The following is a 17,421-nucleotide window of genomic DNA, read 5'->3' as shown; positions in this document are numbered from 1 at the left end:
GCTAGTGTACAGAGCAATGTAAGAGAATGCAAGTGTAGACAAAGTGGCAATACTTTGAAGATCTTTTCTCGCTCTAACACTGCTGTTCCGGTTTGTGTGCCCAAACCTGCAGGATAGCTAACAAGCTATACTTTCAAGCTCTACAGATCAAGCTGCATTGCCACAGTTCGTCCATCGCGTTTGGCCGCTCAGCCCCGGGCTCAACCAGGCGGGCTGGCCATGCTGACGGCGTCTGCAGCTGGCGGCCAGACATGTCGACATGATGTGCACGCGTTTGATGCGGCCGCCGGTGCGGCATCATATGACCCAAATTCAAATGTCAGCGTCAGCACGCACCGCTCGGTGTTTGCAGAAATTGAATGATCATCCTGCGCGGCTCTTACAGCCGTCGGCAGGAATCTTTTCAACACATCATGCATGATGGATTTATTCCAGCATGGGTGTCAACGCTGTAAGGGTCAGGGGTTTTAGGAAGGTTGCTGCAATATCTGTGTAGGTCATGATGTGTCGGGCGGGGGGCCCGAGGCAGCTCCCCCCTCACGCCACCTGTAAATTGCGTGATCCACCACTTGCTAAACGCGCAGTCTCTTCTTGGGGAAGTTACACACTCCCTCGTTCTGCATTTGGGTAGAGGCTGACAGTTGTGGGCTGTGTGTAGCACACTTTGGATAGGGGGGCAGAAAGCAAGGAGTGACCGTTTGGGGCGTTATCGCTCGAGAACCGTGACGGAAGCCGTTCAAAGATAAAGCAGCTCGTATATGTTAGGGGCGTCCAATGTTCTAGAACGGGGCCGATGGATGTAGAAAGGCCGGATGTTCTAGCTCGGAGCTGAGGCAATCCTCCCCTGAGGCTATCCGTCACCAAACATCCGAGAGGCGCTGCAGGCGAAAAAATGCTCGCGTCTGCCGCAGACGCTCGTCTGTTGGGGGCATGTGTGCAGTCTTCTGTGCCAGAACTCTGCAAGCAGGGGCAGCAGAATGCGGCGGCCAACGGACTGACGCTCACCACCCTATTCACGGCCTCCCTCATAGGGCACTGTGTGTACTCTTGGGGGAGCATGCACGGTGGTGTATACCAACTCCTAGCGGTTTGGATCTGCATCGAGCTGGCGTATTATGCATGGCACCGTGGAAGGTGCGCCGTCTTTACTTCCTGACGGACCCCTCAACATTCTCCTTGAGAAAGGTTTTGCGTCTGATTGGAGCACTTTGAGCATCTCCACCTTTCATAGAGCATGCCTGAGTCTGAAAGGGGCTAGCGCACTCTCCACAGCGACAGCATACTCGGATCAGCGTGAATTTTCAAAACATTGGACTTTTCAACCGTATCGCCCAGAAGAAAACCTTGTGCTGCATAACGAGGAGAGGTGGTTGCTCCATTCGCTGGAATAATTATTGACCAATGCCCTGGTGCCCTGCTGGAGTGCATGACGCGCAGCAAGTGCACTGCTGCTGTCCAGCTGAGGCTTGCAATGTTGCTGAGTCACTGACCATCCTGGTGACAGGGCCTGGCTGTCCCATGATCGAGGGGCCCTTACCATTAAATTCAAATGTATTTTGACGGAGCTGGGCTGCGCAGGTATGGCGTCATCAATCAGCTGGTGGAGACAGAGTATGATGTGGAGAGGGTGGCAGAGGTCAAGAGGAGGTTCCTTCAGCTCAAGGGCTGCATGAGCATTGAGGACTTCTTCAGCGGCTGGTTCCATGGAGCCCCCGCCGAGACCATAAAGAGAGGCAATGTGGAGGACTTTGTCGCCTATGGCTTCTACTTCAGAACGCTGGAGGGACTGCCATCAGAGGTACATCCGTACACCTTCAGGGGCCTGGCCTCCTCTGCAATCCATGCAACAAGAAGATTTTTATTGCTGACATCAATGGTGCAAGCTTTACATACTCCGGAAAACTTATGCTCCTGCTTTGTTCGCAGACCCACATGTCTGGTTCAGGGATCCTGCCACCACCTCAGTCTCCCCATCGCCGGCACCACATCTCACATGCATCACAAAATCAAAGCCGTAGTTGTGATGTGTTCAAATGTGCGTGCAGCTGCGACGGGCGGTGTCGGACTTCGTGGACCAAATAGAGGCGGAGTGGGGTGTGAGGTTTCCAGAGGGGCGCAACGCTGACATCAGCTTCATGGCGCATGTGTGGGAGGATCTGCGAGTTCTGCCCAAGCCCCTGGCGCTGCATTTAGGCTGCGAATTTGTCTCAGCGCTTGCTGCGGCCCTGCTGCGCCAGATGGGCTTCCGTTTGGATACCTGCCAGGTGTGCGCTGAATTTTTTCTTCTTGAAAGTCATTATAATTGTTGCTGACAAAGGTCCTGGGACAAAGGCGGTGTTTTGTGTGGAACAAGCAGCCTTTCAGGCCTGTGGATGAGCCGACTCTGCAGTGCAAGGATTGAATGTTTAGATTTAAATTGCATCATGGCATAAGAGACTTTGGTGCTGACAGCCTCAGGTGGACTTGGTGTGAACCAGGCAACAAGTGTGGCAGAGCGGAGGATGCTGAAGGGAAGCTTGCTGTGTGTTGACACAGGGCTTCACCTACTGGATCAGGCGACCTGATCAGGCGATGGTGGGGGCACAGCAGCAGGTGGCGGCGGCGGCAGCAGCAGTGGTGCAGGGTGTTGAGTCAGCGGTGTGCGAGTCATGCGATGAGTCACCGGCAGAGACGCCGTCGGTGTCCGGCCGCAGCAGCGTGGACATTGATGTGGACGCCAGCTCACTTGGCAGGTGTGTCAGTGTTCGACTCAAACTCCAAATGAGCTGACATCCGCCTCAAAATTCTCACAAAGTTGCACAGCACTTCTTTGGGAAGTTGCCGGGTAGTGTAGCGCCAAGACCCTTTGCACAACGCGAAACCTTCACTGTATCAATTTCTGCAGAGAAATATCCTGTGGACTTCCTGCTTCTGTCCACGGCAACTGTCTCTGTTGAACTCGATACAACAAAAGTTTCTGTGGAGGTTTCAGATTTCTTGAAGCTTTCAAATCACTCTGCTCTGCTGAGTGTGCATGATGTGCATCTGTGCGCTTCTTGTTTCCCCCACAAATGTCTGTTAGTTTTCATGCGAAGGCTGCGGAGGCTTTCAAACACTGTGCCGTGCTGACTGTGCGTCATGTGCAAGCAGCTGCGCCAGGGGGATGCTGATGGGCGTGGGGAGATCCGTGGTGCACCGCCGGGGGGACTCCTGCTCCTCGCTGCGGTCAGAAGACGGCGGCGATGCGAGCGACCCCGGGCCTCGGCCTATTTTCTTCCTGCACGGCGTCGGCCTGGGCATGGTGAGGCTCTGATCTCTGGTGTTGCACTTCGCCCACTGCCTAGCTGCGTCATACTGGGGCTACCCCAGGTGTCTGCGTGCAAGCAACTGCCCATTGCAGTGGTCTCTAGTGCAGCTCTAATACTGCACGTACCTGAACATGAAAATTCAAGTTCTTCCGAGTGCAGCATACTGTGTCTCTCGATTCGCAAGTGCATTCAGTGCAATCAGGGTAGTCTCAAGCCATAGAGGACCATGCATGTGTCATTTTTGCCCAGGAGTAAGACTCTTCCTGGCTCCAGAATCAGCTCTGGAGTCCAGTGGGTGGAAGCTATCCTGCAAATTTCTCTGGATCTGGGCAATTGATAAGCCCACGACTGCGTTGTTGACTCATCTCTTTCGCCCTGAGCAGGTGCCCTACCTGGGCCTTATCCAGCAGACGCTTGTGGCCTGCCCGGGGTCCCCCATGATATTACTGGAGGCTCCCCACGTGGGCCTGCGCCTGCAGCTGCGCGCGAGGGACGTTGACGAAGTGGCCAATGCTGCCGCGGCCATTCTGTGGCGCCACGGATTCCCCGAGGCCTGCTTCGTTGCGCACAGCTATGGCACCTTCTGCGCTTCGCGCGTGACTCAGCTGCACCGCAGCGTCGTGCACTCTCTGGTGAGCGCGCGGATCTTTCCCCCTGCTATTATACATCTCCCTGCAGTCGCATGAGCATGCTTGCATCGTTTTCCCCGCCATCGGCTGTGCTCCGGGTGCTGTGCTGCAGCGTTGTGCTTGTGCTCTGGACCTCATTTTCTTGCTCCTTGCTCCTCATCCTCTTCTAATGGCTGTCTCGCTGGCAACGGAACCAGATATGATGCCAGAGTAAAGACACTGGAGGCTGTCTTGGACTTTGGGATTTGCTGAAAGTGAGAGAACCCTACATAAATTTTCGAAAGAGGGAGGGGTAATCCCCGGGATTCCCCGGCAATAGGGAACCCGGCAATAGGGAATTGCAGGAGCGCTGACTAAAGCTGTGTGTTCTGATCAGGCGCTGGTGGACCCGGTCTGCTTCCTGACCTGCTACCCGCAGCTGCTCTACAACTTCGTCTACAGGGTGCCAAAACTATCGGACGCGCTCGGCTCCCTGGCCGGCCTGGTGGCGGCTGCGCGCTTCCTCTTCTCGCGCGACCTCATCATTGCTGAGGTCAGCGTCTAGTCACCCTGCACCTGATCAGGAACCCACCAAGTCTCTCAGGTTTTCAACAGGTGCAAGCATGTGGTTCAAGCATGCAAGATCGGCAAAGTGCTTGCGCACCGCATGCATTCCCATCTTATTGAGCTCTGCAGAAATTCCAGTGCGGCGTGCCATTGCGTCATCACGCATGCTGAACTTTAATGATGGAACATGCGCTCGTTGATATGCGATATGCGCTTTCCGGGCACCGTTGCTTGCCATTTTATCTTCTTGAAGAGGTTCATTTGTAGGCAGTGCCTCTATGCATGTGCAAAGATTGCCCACAGCAGCGCTAAAAGCACGACTTCTGACTTGGCTGCATGCATGCGCGCAGACCTTCTGCCGAAAGTTCCGCTGGCACGAGCTGATGCTCTGGCCCCAGGACATGCCAGCTCACGCGCTGGTGGCCCTGTCAGAGAAGGACGACCTTGTGCCTGCGCCGCTGGTGGCAAAGCACATCCTGGATGCGCATGCCACTGCCAGTGTCATGTACCACCCCACGGCCGGCCATGGGGGATTCCTGATCGACCTACCCTGGCAGCGGAGGCTTGTGCAGGTGAGACGACAGGACATTTGTGATTGTGCATGCTTGATAGACAAGAAAAGCGTGTCCTGATGTAAAAAAAGGTTTGCATCGAGTGGTCATCTGCACATAAAGATAGAGCTGAAAAGCTGAAGGGGAACTTTACGAAAGAAAGTTCAATTGGTCACTGCACTGTTAAGAGCACTTCCGTGTGCAGTGGTGATGCGGTGCAAGTTGATATTACGGAGATGATGAATGATCCATGCCGTCTGTTTGAACTTTGTTTTCTGCACACCACGGCATGCGTGGGCTGGCAAACTGGAGGTGCATGTGACATATCTGATGGCAGCTGCCTGAAGTTTTGGTTCTTGTGGCTTCTCAGGGGATCAAGCGACTGGCAGAGCTCCCTGCAGAGGCGAGCCTTGTGGCTTCATCTGCAAAAGCACGCCTGCAGCAGAAGCTTGGCGCCTGCTGCTAGGCGGCGGGGATCCTCCCTTGGACCAATTTTTGATTTTGTACAGAGCATTGAACACTGTTGACTAGGATGTAGACTTGGGATTGCCCGGTGTGCTTGCAGCTTCTAGGATAGCTTGTGCAGCATTGTTGTTTCGGCTTGTGGCTGTGCAAACATGGCCTCAGCGAGCATTTTTGCGTGGCTGCCATGATTTTGTGCAAATGCACACCAATTTTGAAGCATCATTGTTTGCGAAACAGAATTAGAGTGTCCTATTGACTGCCAAACGTCAAATTGGCAGCTCTGTGTGTAGCCCCCTGTTCAGTGAATTGAATTGAGCACCAAAGCGTGGAAGATGAGCTGCAGGAGATGTATATAGCTGTATGGTGTTGGAAAGCTGACATCATACACAATTGGCCACCTTAAATCCTTGAGAAGTTTGCACACGCGCACTGCGCGTCATGGATTAAATTAATGGGTACCTAGACTGTAGCCGGGCAATGTAAGATAGATTCTTTGAACCCTTGTTGGTGAAGATGCTCCCTCTCGACCCACATTCAGTGTTACAGATGGATAAAGGTGAATTTAAATTAAGCTGAATTTGTCACAGCGTCACGGTTTGGCACTTCCGCTAAAAGTCCTCGTTCGAGGTGTGGCTGCAGCATGCATGTGAGGATACGCAGGTGCACACTCAGCTCACCGTGATGTTCGTAAGAGCTCCTCAGAACCTTTAATTCAAGCTGTTCCCCTTGGAAGCACTTGGTTGAACTTGATTCATGCAGCTTAGACACACACTGTCAAGTCAAGTGCTATTTTAAGCTTGATCAAATAGATCAGCTCTACCGCTTCTGGCAGGCGAGCCGACACTAGCTGCCACATGGTCGTAAGGTGGCATCAATCCATCTCATAAATACATCTGACAAGGTGTGCTCAAGCAAGTCGACTTCGATCCTTCAATTGTTGATGTCCATGAGTTGATGGCAATGGATCAGCGGTGTTTCTTGGTGACAGCGCTCCAAAGCCACGTGTTGTTTGAGAATATAAGGTTCTGAAGGATTTTGGTGGGACTTGAAGCGACTTGATCGGTACAATGCAATTGAGAATGGTACCTGTTACTAGAGCCATTACGAGGGAGTCGTGGTCTGGGGGAACCTCTTACGTGGAGTCGTTGTATTGGCGACGTTTCTGCTTTTATATGCAGGGAGTGAAAACGTGTTCAGGATCATCGCGCATTCTAGCTGAGAGCCTGGTCAGGTCCCAGGAAACCAGCAACATGACAAGCCTGCAGCTCAAGAACATACTTAAGGCCTGCGCAGCTGTCCTTTTGATTGGCGCCCTCTTCCGATTGGCAGTTGTTCATAACCCACACCGCAAGAGAGCTTCGTTCCGCTTTCCGAGGCACCTGAACCCAGGTGTTCACAGGGCCGCAGATTCTGCAGAAGTCCTGAAGGTCTGCCCATTCACCAAAAACTTGATCTTACCGATGCGTCTTGTCATGTTGCAATTTTTAATGATGATCTTTGTCAATTCAAGCAAGCTTTATTGGCTGAGTGCTGCTTGATGAGCAGGCCTTGCAGCCGCAGCCACAGACGGAGAGACTCGATCTGCTGTTCCCAAATGGGATCCCAGTCACTGGCCCTGGCAGGTTCAACAAGGTATACTTGGCACCCTGCTGCTCATTCTTGCAGTCACATGACATCTGACATCTGATACATGTCAGGATCAGGACAGCACATGGACTTCCTGCGACTCTGAGCGCATGCTTTCAAATGCCTGCTCCCTTCCTGCCTTTTGTGTTGCCTGAACTGCTGGGAATGTCTTAACGGTTGATGTGCCTGCATGCAGAGCCAGCACATGGGAGTCACACAAGAGGGGCTGCCCTGTGATCCCTTCAACGTGCCTCAAGGCAGCATCTGCGTCAACAACCATCTGCCAACTCCCTGGTCAGCTGATGTGGACCCCACCAGCCCCCTGCCAGAGTACCCAAGACCCCAGATGTCCAGGAAGCACTGGCACAACCTCAATGGCATCTGGGAGTTTGAGCCTTATGGGTGAGTGCTTCCACCTTGCGCCTCCCATGCACCATGCTTGGCATGTCCTCTGAGCACTGCTTGCATGTTGGAAAACAAGCATGTGCCTGTGGCCCTGCCCAGACATTCCAATAAGCTGAAGCATGACACTGTTATGTCCTCTCGGCTACGATGATCCAGGCTAAATGCAATACAGGAGTAGGCTAAAATATGTGATTATCATGCAGGGTGTGGCAAGATATGGCCCTGCCCCCTTCTGGCCGCCAGCTGTCCAAGCGCATAGTCGTCCCTTTCCCCACCGAAGCCCCGCTGTCCGGTGTGCTCATGTTTACAGCTGCAAGTGGGCACTTGCAGGCAGAATATCAATGCCTGAAATTCATGCCCTGCATGTTCACTGCGCAAAGCATTGAATGCTTCTTTGAAGTGTGTGACTCATGTGTTGACATCACCATATCAGAGAGCATGCAGCAACTTTGGTAAGGTGTTGGTTGTTCTCGAGCTGCCGCATGTGGTTGGCTGTCATGCATTGAATCCTAAACAATATGCGCAGGAGTAGGCCGCTCAGATGTGGGCACTTCGCGCATGTGGTACCGACGCAACTTCACAGTCCCCCAGGACTGGAACGTGGCAGCTGGCATGCAGGGTGCTTCAGCTAGACGCATCTTGCTGAATTTCGGCGCTGTGGACTGGGAGGCCGAAGTGTTTGTCAACGGCCAGCGCATGGGCTTGCACCAGGGCGGGTGTGTGCCTTCGCTCTGCCAGCATCCCTGACATGCATGACTCTTCTGGCATGAGCCCATGCATTCTGCCTCATGTGGTCCATTTTGCAACTGTGAAAGGAGAAATGCATGGTGCATGACAAGCAGTGTAGCTCTTGGAAGGGAGGTGATCTGTCATGTTTACCCATGGACTCTCATGCAGTGGCAGTGATCGGCTCTTGTGCTGTGTGTCTGCAGGTATGACAAGTTCCATTTTGACATTACTGACGCCCTGAACCAGAACGCTGATGGCGTGCACGAGCTGGCAGTCAGGGTCTTCGACCCGACCGAGTTTGCCCATGTGCCAATTGGCAAGCAGAGGCGCCACCCTCCGCGCCACCCCTCTGGCATCTGGTACACGTCCTCTACCGGCATCTGGCAGACTGTCTGGCTGGAACCGGTGAGTCTTGAGATTGCCTACGTATTTCCTGGCTTCCATGGCATTGTAGAATGACTTGCCATGTCTTCTTTACTCATGATGATAAGTGATGTCTCCCGCTGTGCATGTCATGAGGTAGCCTTCATTTTCACAATCCAAAAGAGTTCTGTGGAGTGACTCATCGTATCCTCTGCGCTCATGATGGCTATGATCTATTCTGCTGTGCATGTCATGCATGCTGATGAGACACAATGCTGTCAGTACTTGGCTGTTTGCATGCATTGATGGATGTGTGATGCTGGCAGGTTCCTGTGGCTCACATCGAGCGACTGGACATCATCCCTGACATTGACACATCCACAGTGGAGGTCACTGTTCTGGGCAATGCTGCAGCGCAGAGCCACACTGCACGTGTGGTCTTCACCGACAAGGAGGGCCACAAGGTTCTCTATTGTCCCCCTGTTCTGCGCATGCTATTATGATTTGATACTGCCGTATACATCTCAATGCTGAACCGAGAGCATCCACCTCTTGCACCAGATCCTAGGAAGGATGCCAGAAGTTGAGGAAGGATGCCAGAAGCTGCTGAATATAGAAGAAAATGCTTGACCCTGCATATCTGCAAATAATGCAAAATCCTGAATTGAATTGAATTGAAACTTCTGACAATGAGGTACCGTGTCATGCGCAGGTGGCTGATGGGCAAGGCCGTGTCGGGGTCCCTTTCAACGTGAGTGTCAGTGGCCACAAGAGCAGCAAGCTACACCTCTGGTCATTTGACACACCTTACCTCTATAGCCTGCAGGCGTCTCTTCAAGCTGCATCCAGCAACACGTCTGTCAGCTCTTCAACGGTGAGTGCTTCCTCCTTTTTTGGGTCATTGTCAATCATGCATGGTCTAGCAGTGAGTCTTGCATTTTTATCCACAGAATATGCCTACCTCCGAGGCATGAGTCATGAGCCTTTGAGGCGTGATTCATGAGATGTGTCATGTGATGCAAGGGAGGAGATGCAGTGGAGAGCTATGTGGGCATGCGCAAAGTCTCTCTTGGCCGTGTCGGCCCTGGCAAGCACCTGCGGCCCCTGCTCAACAATAAGTTCACCTTCCAGCTGGGCTTCCTCGATCAGGTATATTGAAATCTTGCACGGCTGTCAAAAATTTGATCTCTTTTCAATGCCTATTGAGCAGGCCACTATTCATGCTGACAGTCTTGTTGCTGCCATGGAAAAGGTGCGTTCGTGAAGACAATGTCATTAAACCAAATTTGAGGAACGCACTTCCACTCGCAGCAATAAGACTGTCAGCATGAATAGTGGCCTGCTCAATAGGCACACCCACGCCCGTGAACTCATCTCTGTATTTTGCAGCAATATTCTGATTCGCTCGGCACGTCAAAATAGAATATAAACGAGACAATGATGTTGTGGCAGGGCTTCTGGCCAGATGGCATCCACACAGCGCCCACGGATGAGGCCCTGCAGCACGACATCAAGTTTGCAAAATTCCTGGGCTACAACCTGCTACGCAAGCACATCAAGGCAAGCCTCCCTTCCACTACAACATGCATATTCATGAAAGGAGCGTGCTCCAATGACCGGCATTCTCAGCATGGTATTGAAAACTTTCTGGTGGCCTCTCCATTGCAGGTGGAGCCAGATCGCTGGTACTACCACTGCGACAGGTGAGGCTGAGTCAGATATGTCTGCTGACCTGTAATGCATGCTCTTTTGCCTTAGCAGGATTCAACGCTGTTCAGTGCCATGGTTGCTGATGTAAATTGTGCATGCATGCAGGCTTGGAATGCTGGTGTGGCAGGTGAGCTACAAAAATTGGACCATGCCTAATTTTTACGGAGCTCCCTCCATCTGTGATGACGTGCTAGACAATTAAAGTTCATATTCAAATTCTGAGAGGGATGCTTCGCTGAGCAGGACATGCCTTCCATGTACTGGGAGGACCCTTTCAGCCAGGGAGAGTCCTACAGGGCCGGGGTTGAAAAGGCGCAGTTTGAGCACGAACTTACTCGCATGATCGAGGTGAGCCACCCTGTTCCTACTTATGCAATCCTTCACATGTTAATCAGGCCTCTTACATGCATGCCTGAACTAACCTCGTATTCGCCTGCTCAGCACCATGTGATGCATGCATGGTTCAGCAGGGTGACAAGCTGCACAATGTGCATGCACCAAGAACATGCCTGTCAAGCACTGTGGCATCCCTACAGAAACACTAGATCTGCTGCTCTGCCAACACAGCACAACTTGGGCGCTCCATTGTTGTAAGGAATATGCTCAAGTGCACAGAATGGTGCCGGATGCTGATTGCTGCAGGAGCACAGGAGCTTCCCCAGCATCATCAGCTACATTGTCTTCAACGAGGGCTGGGGCCAGTACGAAACGACGCGCGTTGTGCAGCTGGCCAAATCCCTGGATGCCTCCCGGCTGTTCGACGGCGCCTCTGGCTGGGTCGACGCCCCTGTGCGCACTTGCACTCTTCTGCTGACAAGGGCCCCTTTGCAGTAACGCTTGTTTGGAGCTTCGTTTAAGGAGTACTTTGATTAATGCACACCCATGGTGCAATGTTCACTCAAAGCTCATGGGGAACATGGCCGCTCATTTTCACATCTGCCCTTGTGCAGTCTGTGCAGCAATTAAGCACTTCAATTGGAGCACTCTTTGCTCTGTCTCAGTCGTGGCCAGTGAGTACGAATAAGAGCACAGAGCAATGCATGTTCCAGTCATTTTGTTTACTGCTTCACTGCTTTGAAAGCATCTGGTCGGTCACAGATGGTGTGCAGAGCGGCTGTTTCTGCACAGGATTGCTCAGCTTGTGAGCATGTGCCGGCATGTGCGCGCAGGTGGGCGACCTCATCGACATGCACGCCTATGTGGGGCCCAATTCTCCCGTGCCGACGCTGACGCGCTCTGCTGTGCTGGGGGAGTTTGGCGGCTTGGGCCTGCGCGTTGATGGGCACCTGTGGATTCCAGAGGATGCCTTCTGCTACGAGATGGAAGCCAGCCCTGCAGCCCTCGAGGTGCTGATCCCACTCAAAAGTTTACAGGCGCTAGTCCTAGACATGCACAGCATCTAGGCTCCGTGCTCCTGGGCCAGGAGATCATTGTGTTGTTGTGAACTAGAGAGGCAGCCTTTTATCCTATCATCTGGCGCTTGCTCTGCCTCGATGTGTGCATTCCACTTTCTTTGTGTGACAGCATCTGACAAATGTGCTCAATGTCAGCGTCCCACTAGCCGACAAAGCCCACTCTGCACTGGAGATTGCTTTGATTTGCTTTACACCCTGAAAGACTTCTTTCAAGGGTTCTAGTGGTTCAACTTTTGACGCCGTTTTCTTAGTGCTGGGTAGACTTGCATGCAGCCGTTCTCAGCTGCTGCAGCAGGGAACGGCTTCAAATTTGCATACTTTAGGACCTTAAAATTCAATTTGTATTGGAAAAGTGTATGCTGAGCTGGCATGCATGCAGGTGCGCTACCTGGGCCTCATTGAGCAACTGAAGGAGCTGGTGGTGGATCCAGCACTCGCGCTGAGTGCCGCGGTCTACACCGAGCTTGCGGATGTGGAAGCTGAAATCAATGGTCTCACAACCTACGACCGCAAGGTCTGCTACCTGCACCATCAAATAATCCCATTTGCATCATGCAACACCTACAGAGGTACTATCTGACAGTGGTGATATGTAATAGTCTTGTGCAGCATGTCTTGCAGCACCTTGCTGTTGTTGTGGACAGGCAATGGCGCATGTATTTTACAGCAGCTTGGGTGACCTTATTGTGAAGTTTTAGCACATGCTTTTCCTGCCAAGAGGCAAGGTGCATCTGCTGTCAAGCTGCAAGTGAAGGAAGCCAAACGTCGCACCCTTGATGGACTTGCCAGATCCACGCAAGACCCACTCGACCGTGGGTGACTTATAGAGGCACCAATTATTTGATGTGGCTATACAGGTGGTGAAAGTGGAGCCATATGCGCTGCTGGCTGCCCACAAGTCCCTGATGGATCTGGCCCACAGCCTGAACGATGGTGCTGTGGAAGCACTGTGAGACTGGGGAAGCTTCGTTGTGGATCTGGCGAACAGGAATAGGCACAATGAAGCAACCTGCTGTGCAATTTTGGACACATGCAACAGCATTTGTTGCACAATTTTGAGAACAGAGCAAACTGCTTCTTGCATGCTGCGAATCTGCAAAGCCTGAATATTGTCAAACATGCGTATCGAATTGATTCCATTGCATTCTTGAGCTTTAATGCAGTGCTCTAGAATGCACAGCATTGAACCCCCTGCATGTCTTGAATCCTTATGGAACAGGAGCAGTGATTTTATTTTTCTTTTATGAAAGCCTTGGTTTGGCTGATTGTGTGCTTCCAGCAGGCTTCTCAAAGGAGATGCCAATCATGCATGTATTTAGTAGTAATGTACCAAATTTTGCATTCATGCCTCGGCTCTTGATGCACAGGGAGAGTATGAGAAAAGGATCAAGAGGACATGGAGTGTACAAGGTGAGAATTGCAGAGCTCAGAGCCTCTATTCTGTGCAGTAAGCAGCGAAGCTGAGTGGCGGGATGCTGAGAAGTAGCACTAATCCGGTCTGAAGGTACAGTAATGTACGTGTTATAACAATGGAAAAGTACAATACCTTGTCAGCATTGTATGTAAGCAATCTTTAATAAGCTTTTTAGCGTCTAATCGTTTTTGCTAGTGAAGCACTTGACAGCCAATCAGCCTCAATTGCACCAAGTGAGTGATCAAAGACATGCCGGCACTATCTACAAACAATTAAAGAACAACGCAACACAGCTGCTGCTGCTGTTGCTGGAAGAGACCTCAAAAGTTCAGATTGGTGTAGTACCATTGGGCACACACCTTGCAAACCACGCGTTGTGCTTTTCACAACATTCGTTCAACTTACTATCTCTTGCCGCGATCAGCCGAGTACGCAGATTTGCGTCTCTGTGCACAGCTGTTGTGGTCTGAAAAATGCACGCCATACTGCTCAACTGGACAACTTCAATCCCAGAACAGGCAATAAATAAGGTATATCTAAAACCACCCATCACAGCAAGGAATATGTTTCCTGCAGGCGTCTGCAATGTGCACCTGCAATTTCCCGTCACAACAATGCCAACGAGCTCTTTGTGACATTACCATTGCAGGGTGCAGTGATAGCCCTGTCAGAGGCCGCCGCCCAGGTCCTCAAAGGCAGAACCAGCAGACGGCGCCGGTGCAGCCGCCTTCTTGCCGGCAACGGTCGGCTGCGCCGCGGCGGGAGCCGGGGCAGCCGCCTTCTTTGGCACGGTAGCGGCTGCTGCTACTGCGCAGTCAAGTAGCACGTCAGTTATGCGGGCCTGTTTGACTTCAATGAGGAACAGTACAGGTACGTAGCCTCAAGGGGCATCTCATCCTCACAGAGAATTCTGGTGCAAGTGTTTACTAGAGGTAGCTCGAGTCTCCACAGCATGCGTGGCTGGCGAGGGGGACTTTCTGCTGCTAGTGCAGACCATCACGCGAGAATAAATAGCATAAGTCTCTCCAACCTTTGCTCACTAGCTGATGCTGGCTACTCACTAGCTGATGCTGCCTACAGAACCAAGTTTCCGCTGCATGTTCATACCAGCAGACATCCCTACATATTGAAATTTGTTTCTCAAAACATCCAGTGTTGCAAATATCTCTCAAATGTCTGCTGCCTGAGCTCACCTTCAGGGGTGGTGTCTGTCGAAGGCAGGTCGCCGTTGTCAGCTGCTGAGGTGGCGGATGACGTGGCGGCTGATGTGGCGGCAGGCTTGGCAGCATCTGCTGCAGTTGGGATGGTGCCGGGCGCTACAACCGTCCAGGTCACGTTAAAGTAGCAGAAGGGGTTGTGCTTTGCGTTGGGGTCCGGCACTGCCGAGCCGCCGGCGTTGGGATTCTTCTTCACCAGACCTGCGCAGAGAAGTAGGCTGATCATCAGGTTAGGTAAACATGCGAGCTTTTGCTGAAAAGCACAGGGCTTGTTGATACCCGAAAAACAAAGCATGCCTGCCGTTCTTCCTCACAGGTAGTTCTACAAGCGTGTATACCCAATGACTGCAATACCCATCTGTGACTCCAGACAGGGGATCCAATGGATGCCAGCAGACATCAGCAGCAGCTATCAAGCAGTGCAGCGGTCAGCACAGAATGTGGCTTGTGTTTGCACTAAGGTGAAGAAATGTCCACTGCAAACAAAAGCTTTGACCTGATCCCTGAGAGGGATAGACTTGTATGAGAGGTAGTGGGCTAGCAGTCCAGAAACACAATGATGATTTACAACAAAGCAGGTCAGCGCTGCAGATCCCATCGCATTGGGTAAGTCTGCTCCACAAGTCTCATTGCAAGGTGCAAATCTGGGCTGCAAGCTCTGGACAGGTTGGAGCTTGAAGCGCACCCATGGAGACGGTGAATTTGGCGCCCACATTGTAATTGGCGGCAAACTGCACGAAGTTGACGCCGTAATCGCTGACCTGGAACTTGTAGTCGACCTTGTTGTCTATTTTGGAGATCCCGGTGATGTTCATGTACGCGCCCTTCAGCGGCCGCGGCGCCACTCGGGACACCGACCCTTTTTCCACCTTGATGTAAAGGGGCGCGAGCTCTGCACATTAAGGGTTTTTGTCAGTCAATGTAAATGAATTAGAGGAGAGCCTATACTAACGCAATCCTGTTACAGATCAGACACATGCAGACAAGCAGGACACAAACGGCAAACAACATCACTGTGACAAATGGATAAGTATGCCTGGCTCGGTCTGAAGAGGAACACACAGTGAATCAGTGCAAGGCAAAGAACAATGTACTGAAATTAAGGCACTCTTTCTCTGTGGATTCCCATGAAGGAATGCAAAATATTGCTCACCCGTGCTGACAATGACTTCCACGGTGATAATGCCAGCCACACGCATGCAGCGAAGACATACTAGCATCAAGGCACTTCTCATGCGAGAGGTGTGCACCTCCCAGATAATGCCTTGCGAAATGTGTTCTCAATCACAGTACTGCTTCTGAAACAACACCTTAGAATAATAAGCTCTGCAGGGCAATCTCAAGCCTTGTATGGCAGATAGCATTCCATGAGACATGAAAGGGACAGTCACTGCATGGGTCATGCAGGTTCGGTGCACAATCAATTTTGTTGCCGCCTAGGCCCAGGGGGTACTTAAGGTAGTCTTTAGTACCCCCTGCTAGGCCTGATAAAAGGGTGCATATCAATTAACACAGTGAGAAATGCGGCGTGGGAGGGAACGCACGTCCCAGGTTGTAGCCCTCCTTGAAGCCTGACAGCTGGCAGTCCTTGGGGCAGACCACGTCTGTGGAGCGGGTCTTGGTCCACCAGGGAACACAGCCCTGCGGCCTAGACAGGCCCACCTGATCAGTCATCACAAGCCAGTCAGCAACCACTGTCTTGGCATGATGAACAAGCCTGTCCTGAATTAAACGTGCATTCAGATTAGCTGTGACGGCAAGGCAGTAGCAACAGCAGCTGCAGAGCTCATGAGGAGTTTCCACAGGGAAGCTTTGTGAGAGGAAGCTACATAGAGTCCAGGAGGGTTTTGAAAGACGTTGGCAGTCATGGCTGGCACTTAAGCGCGCCTAGGGCACTCAAGAGCACAGGAGCACATTGAAGAGTGGTTGCACAGAGCTTGATGTTGGAGTGGGGGCATGAAGCCTCACATTGACAGTTGCATTGGGGTAGGTGTTGTTGTCGTTTGCAACCGTCAGCTCGGTCTCCAGCAGCCGCCTCAAAGAAGTCATGCGTTCACTAAGCTCCTCTGTGCCTACAGGCAAAAATGCACATAAGTATCCCTACAAGAGATAAGGAATGCATGGTGAGCAGATACAGTGCAATTTCAAGCAGTAAGGTGCAAGACTTTGACCCATGAGGCTTTGGGCTTTCTGCCAACTTGCAAGTTCGGGATATTTTAGTTCACCTGCTTCTAAAGCGTTGCAGTGGTTGAAGGAGCAAAAACAGAGCAGGACGACTGCACAGATCAGTAATCTCCCTGCCATGGCTCCTGCACACGCACAGTCAATATTGAAGCGTGAGAGGTGTCAGACTACTCTCACATATGCATATATTATTTAAAGGTGTGATTTGCCACTAAAATTTCTGCCTAAATGACCAATAGGTTCATTGTCAGCAATTTCGATGTCAAAAGACCGATCAGCCCTAGGCCGAAGTGTGTACTGCATACGGATCAAAGTATGCCATAGCTGGCACATTTTACAAGTTGATTTATCGTTTGGCAAGAAACGCTTCCAAACTCTCTCTTGCAAAGGCAGGGATGTCTTCTTGACCGTAGGTCGCGAAACCACTCGGAAGAATCAAAGCGCCGCGATCATACGTCTAACATGGTTTGAAGAGACCAAAGCAATGTGGCAACAATATAATCGTGACGAATGCACGCAATCCAGCATCAAAGGAACCTACCGGCAGTCACGCGTTTACTTTTTAATGGAAAACAAGTCTTGAAGAATGATCACGCCAGCACCCGCGCACCGAGAGCCCACAGACGTTTCAGAACGCAAAATTCAACACTTAATCAACCTGCATGTGGAGCAATCATCGACAAGATTCCCTGCACGCCCGTTCTAGTCATCCTTCGTCGCTGTCACCTGCGCATCCAAATCTGGCCGTGCATGCCGTTCGAAGGCAACGCCCTCCTCCTGTCGAGGTTTAGCTGTGTTTGCCAGCTCTGACAAGGATCACCAAATCTTGTTGTGCCCAGGGCTCTGGACCTCAACAGAGCACGCTATGTAGAACTTTAGA

At 51.7% G+C, this 17,421-nt stretch overlaps 2 protein-coding genes across 2 annotated transcripts; one reads left to right on the top strand and one right to left on the bottom strand.

Moving 5' to 3' along the window:
* Positions 1–219: 219 nt before the first annotated feature.
* On the top strand, positions 220–12,679 carry COCSUDRAFT_67952 (hypothetical protein; the record flags this gene model as incomplete). The annotated part of the gene is made up of 24 exons (XM_005643545.1): positions 220–342; positions 941–1,134; positions 1,579–1,798; positions 2,046–2,264; positions 2,536–2,732; positions 3,130–3,280; positions 3,671–3,919; positions 4,293–4,448; positions 4,813–5,034; positions 7,024–7,110; positions 7,301–7,506; positions 7,713–7,801; positions 8,036–8,225; positions 8,442–8,643; positions 8,928–9,065; positions 9,314–9,475; positions 9,625–9,750; positions 10,054–10,304; positions 10,417–10,438; positions 10,555–10,659; positions 10,954–11,100; positions 11,481–11,657; positions 12,106–12,240; positions 12,584–12,679. The coding sequence occupies 24 exons, from the start codon at positions 220–222 to the stop codon at positions 12,677–12,679; spliced, it is 3,864 nt and encodes a 1,287-aa protein (XP_005643602.1).
* A 1,128-nt stretch (positions 12,680–13,807) lies between these two features.
* On the bottom strand, positions 13,808–16,661 carry COCSUDRAFT_44841 (hypothetical protein; the record flags this gene model as incomplete). Its single annotated transcript, XM_005643544.1, has 6 exons — positions 13,808–13,947; positions 14,334–14,558; positions 15,043–15,249; positions 15,902–16,019; positions 16,326–16,429; positions 16,583–16,661. 6 exons carry the CDS (start codon positions 16,659–16,661, stop codon positions 13,808–13,810), a joined length of 873 nt encoding a protein of 290 aa, XP_005643601.1.
* Positions 16,662–17,421: the final 760 nt, after the last annotated feature.

The sequence above is a fragment of the Coccomyxa subellipsoidea genome, assembly GCF_000258705.1.
Source record: "Coccomyxa subellipsoidea C-169, whole genome shotgun sequence".
Lineage (NCBI taxonomy): Eukaryota > Viridiplantae > Chlorophyta > Trebouxiophyceae > Coccomyxaceae > Coccomyxa > Coccomyxa subellipsoidea.
Note: the sequence above shows the minus strand (reverse complement) of the source record. Positions and strands in the feature narration are given on the sequence as shown.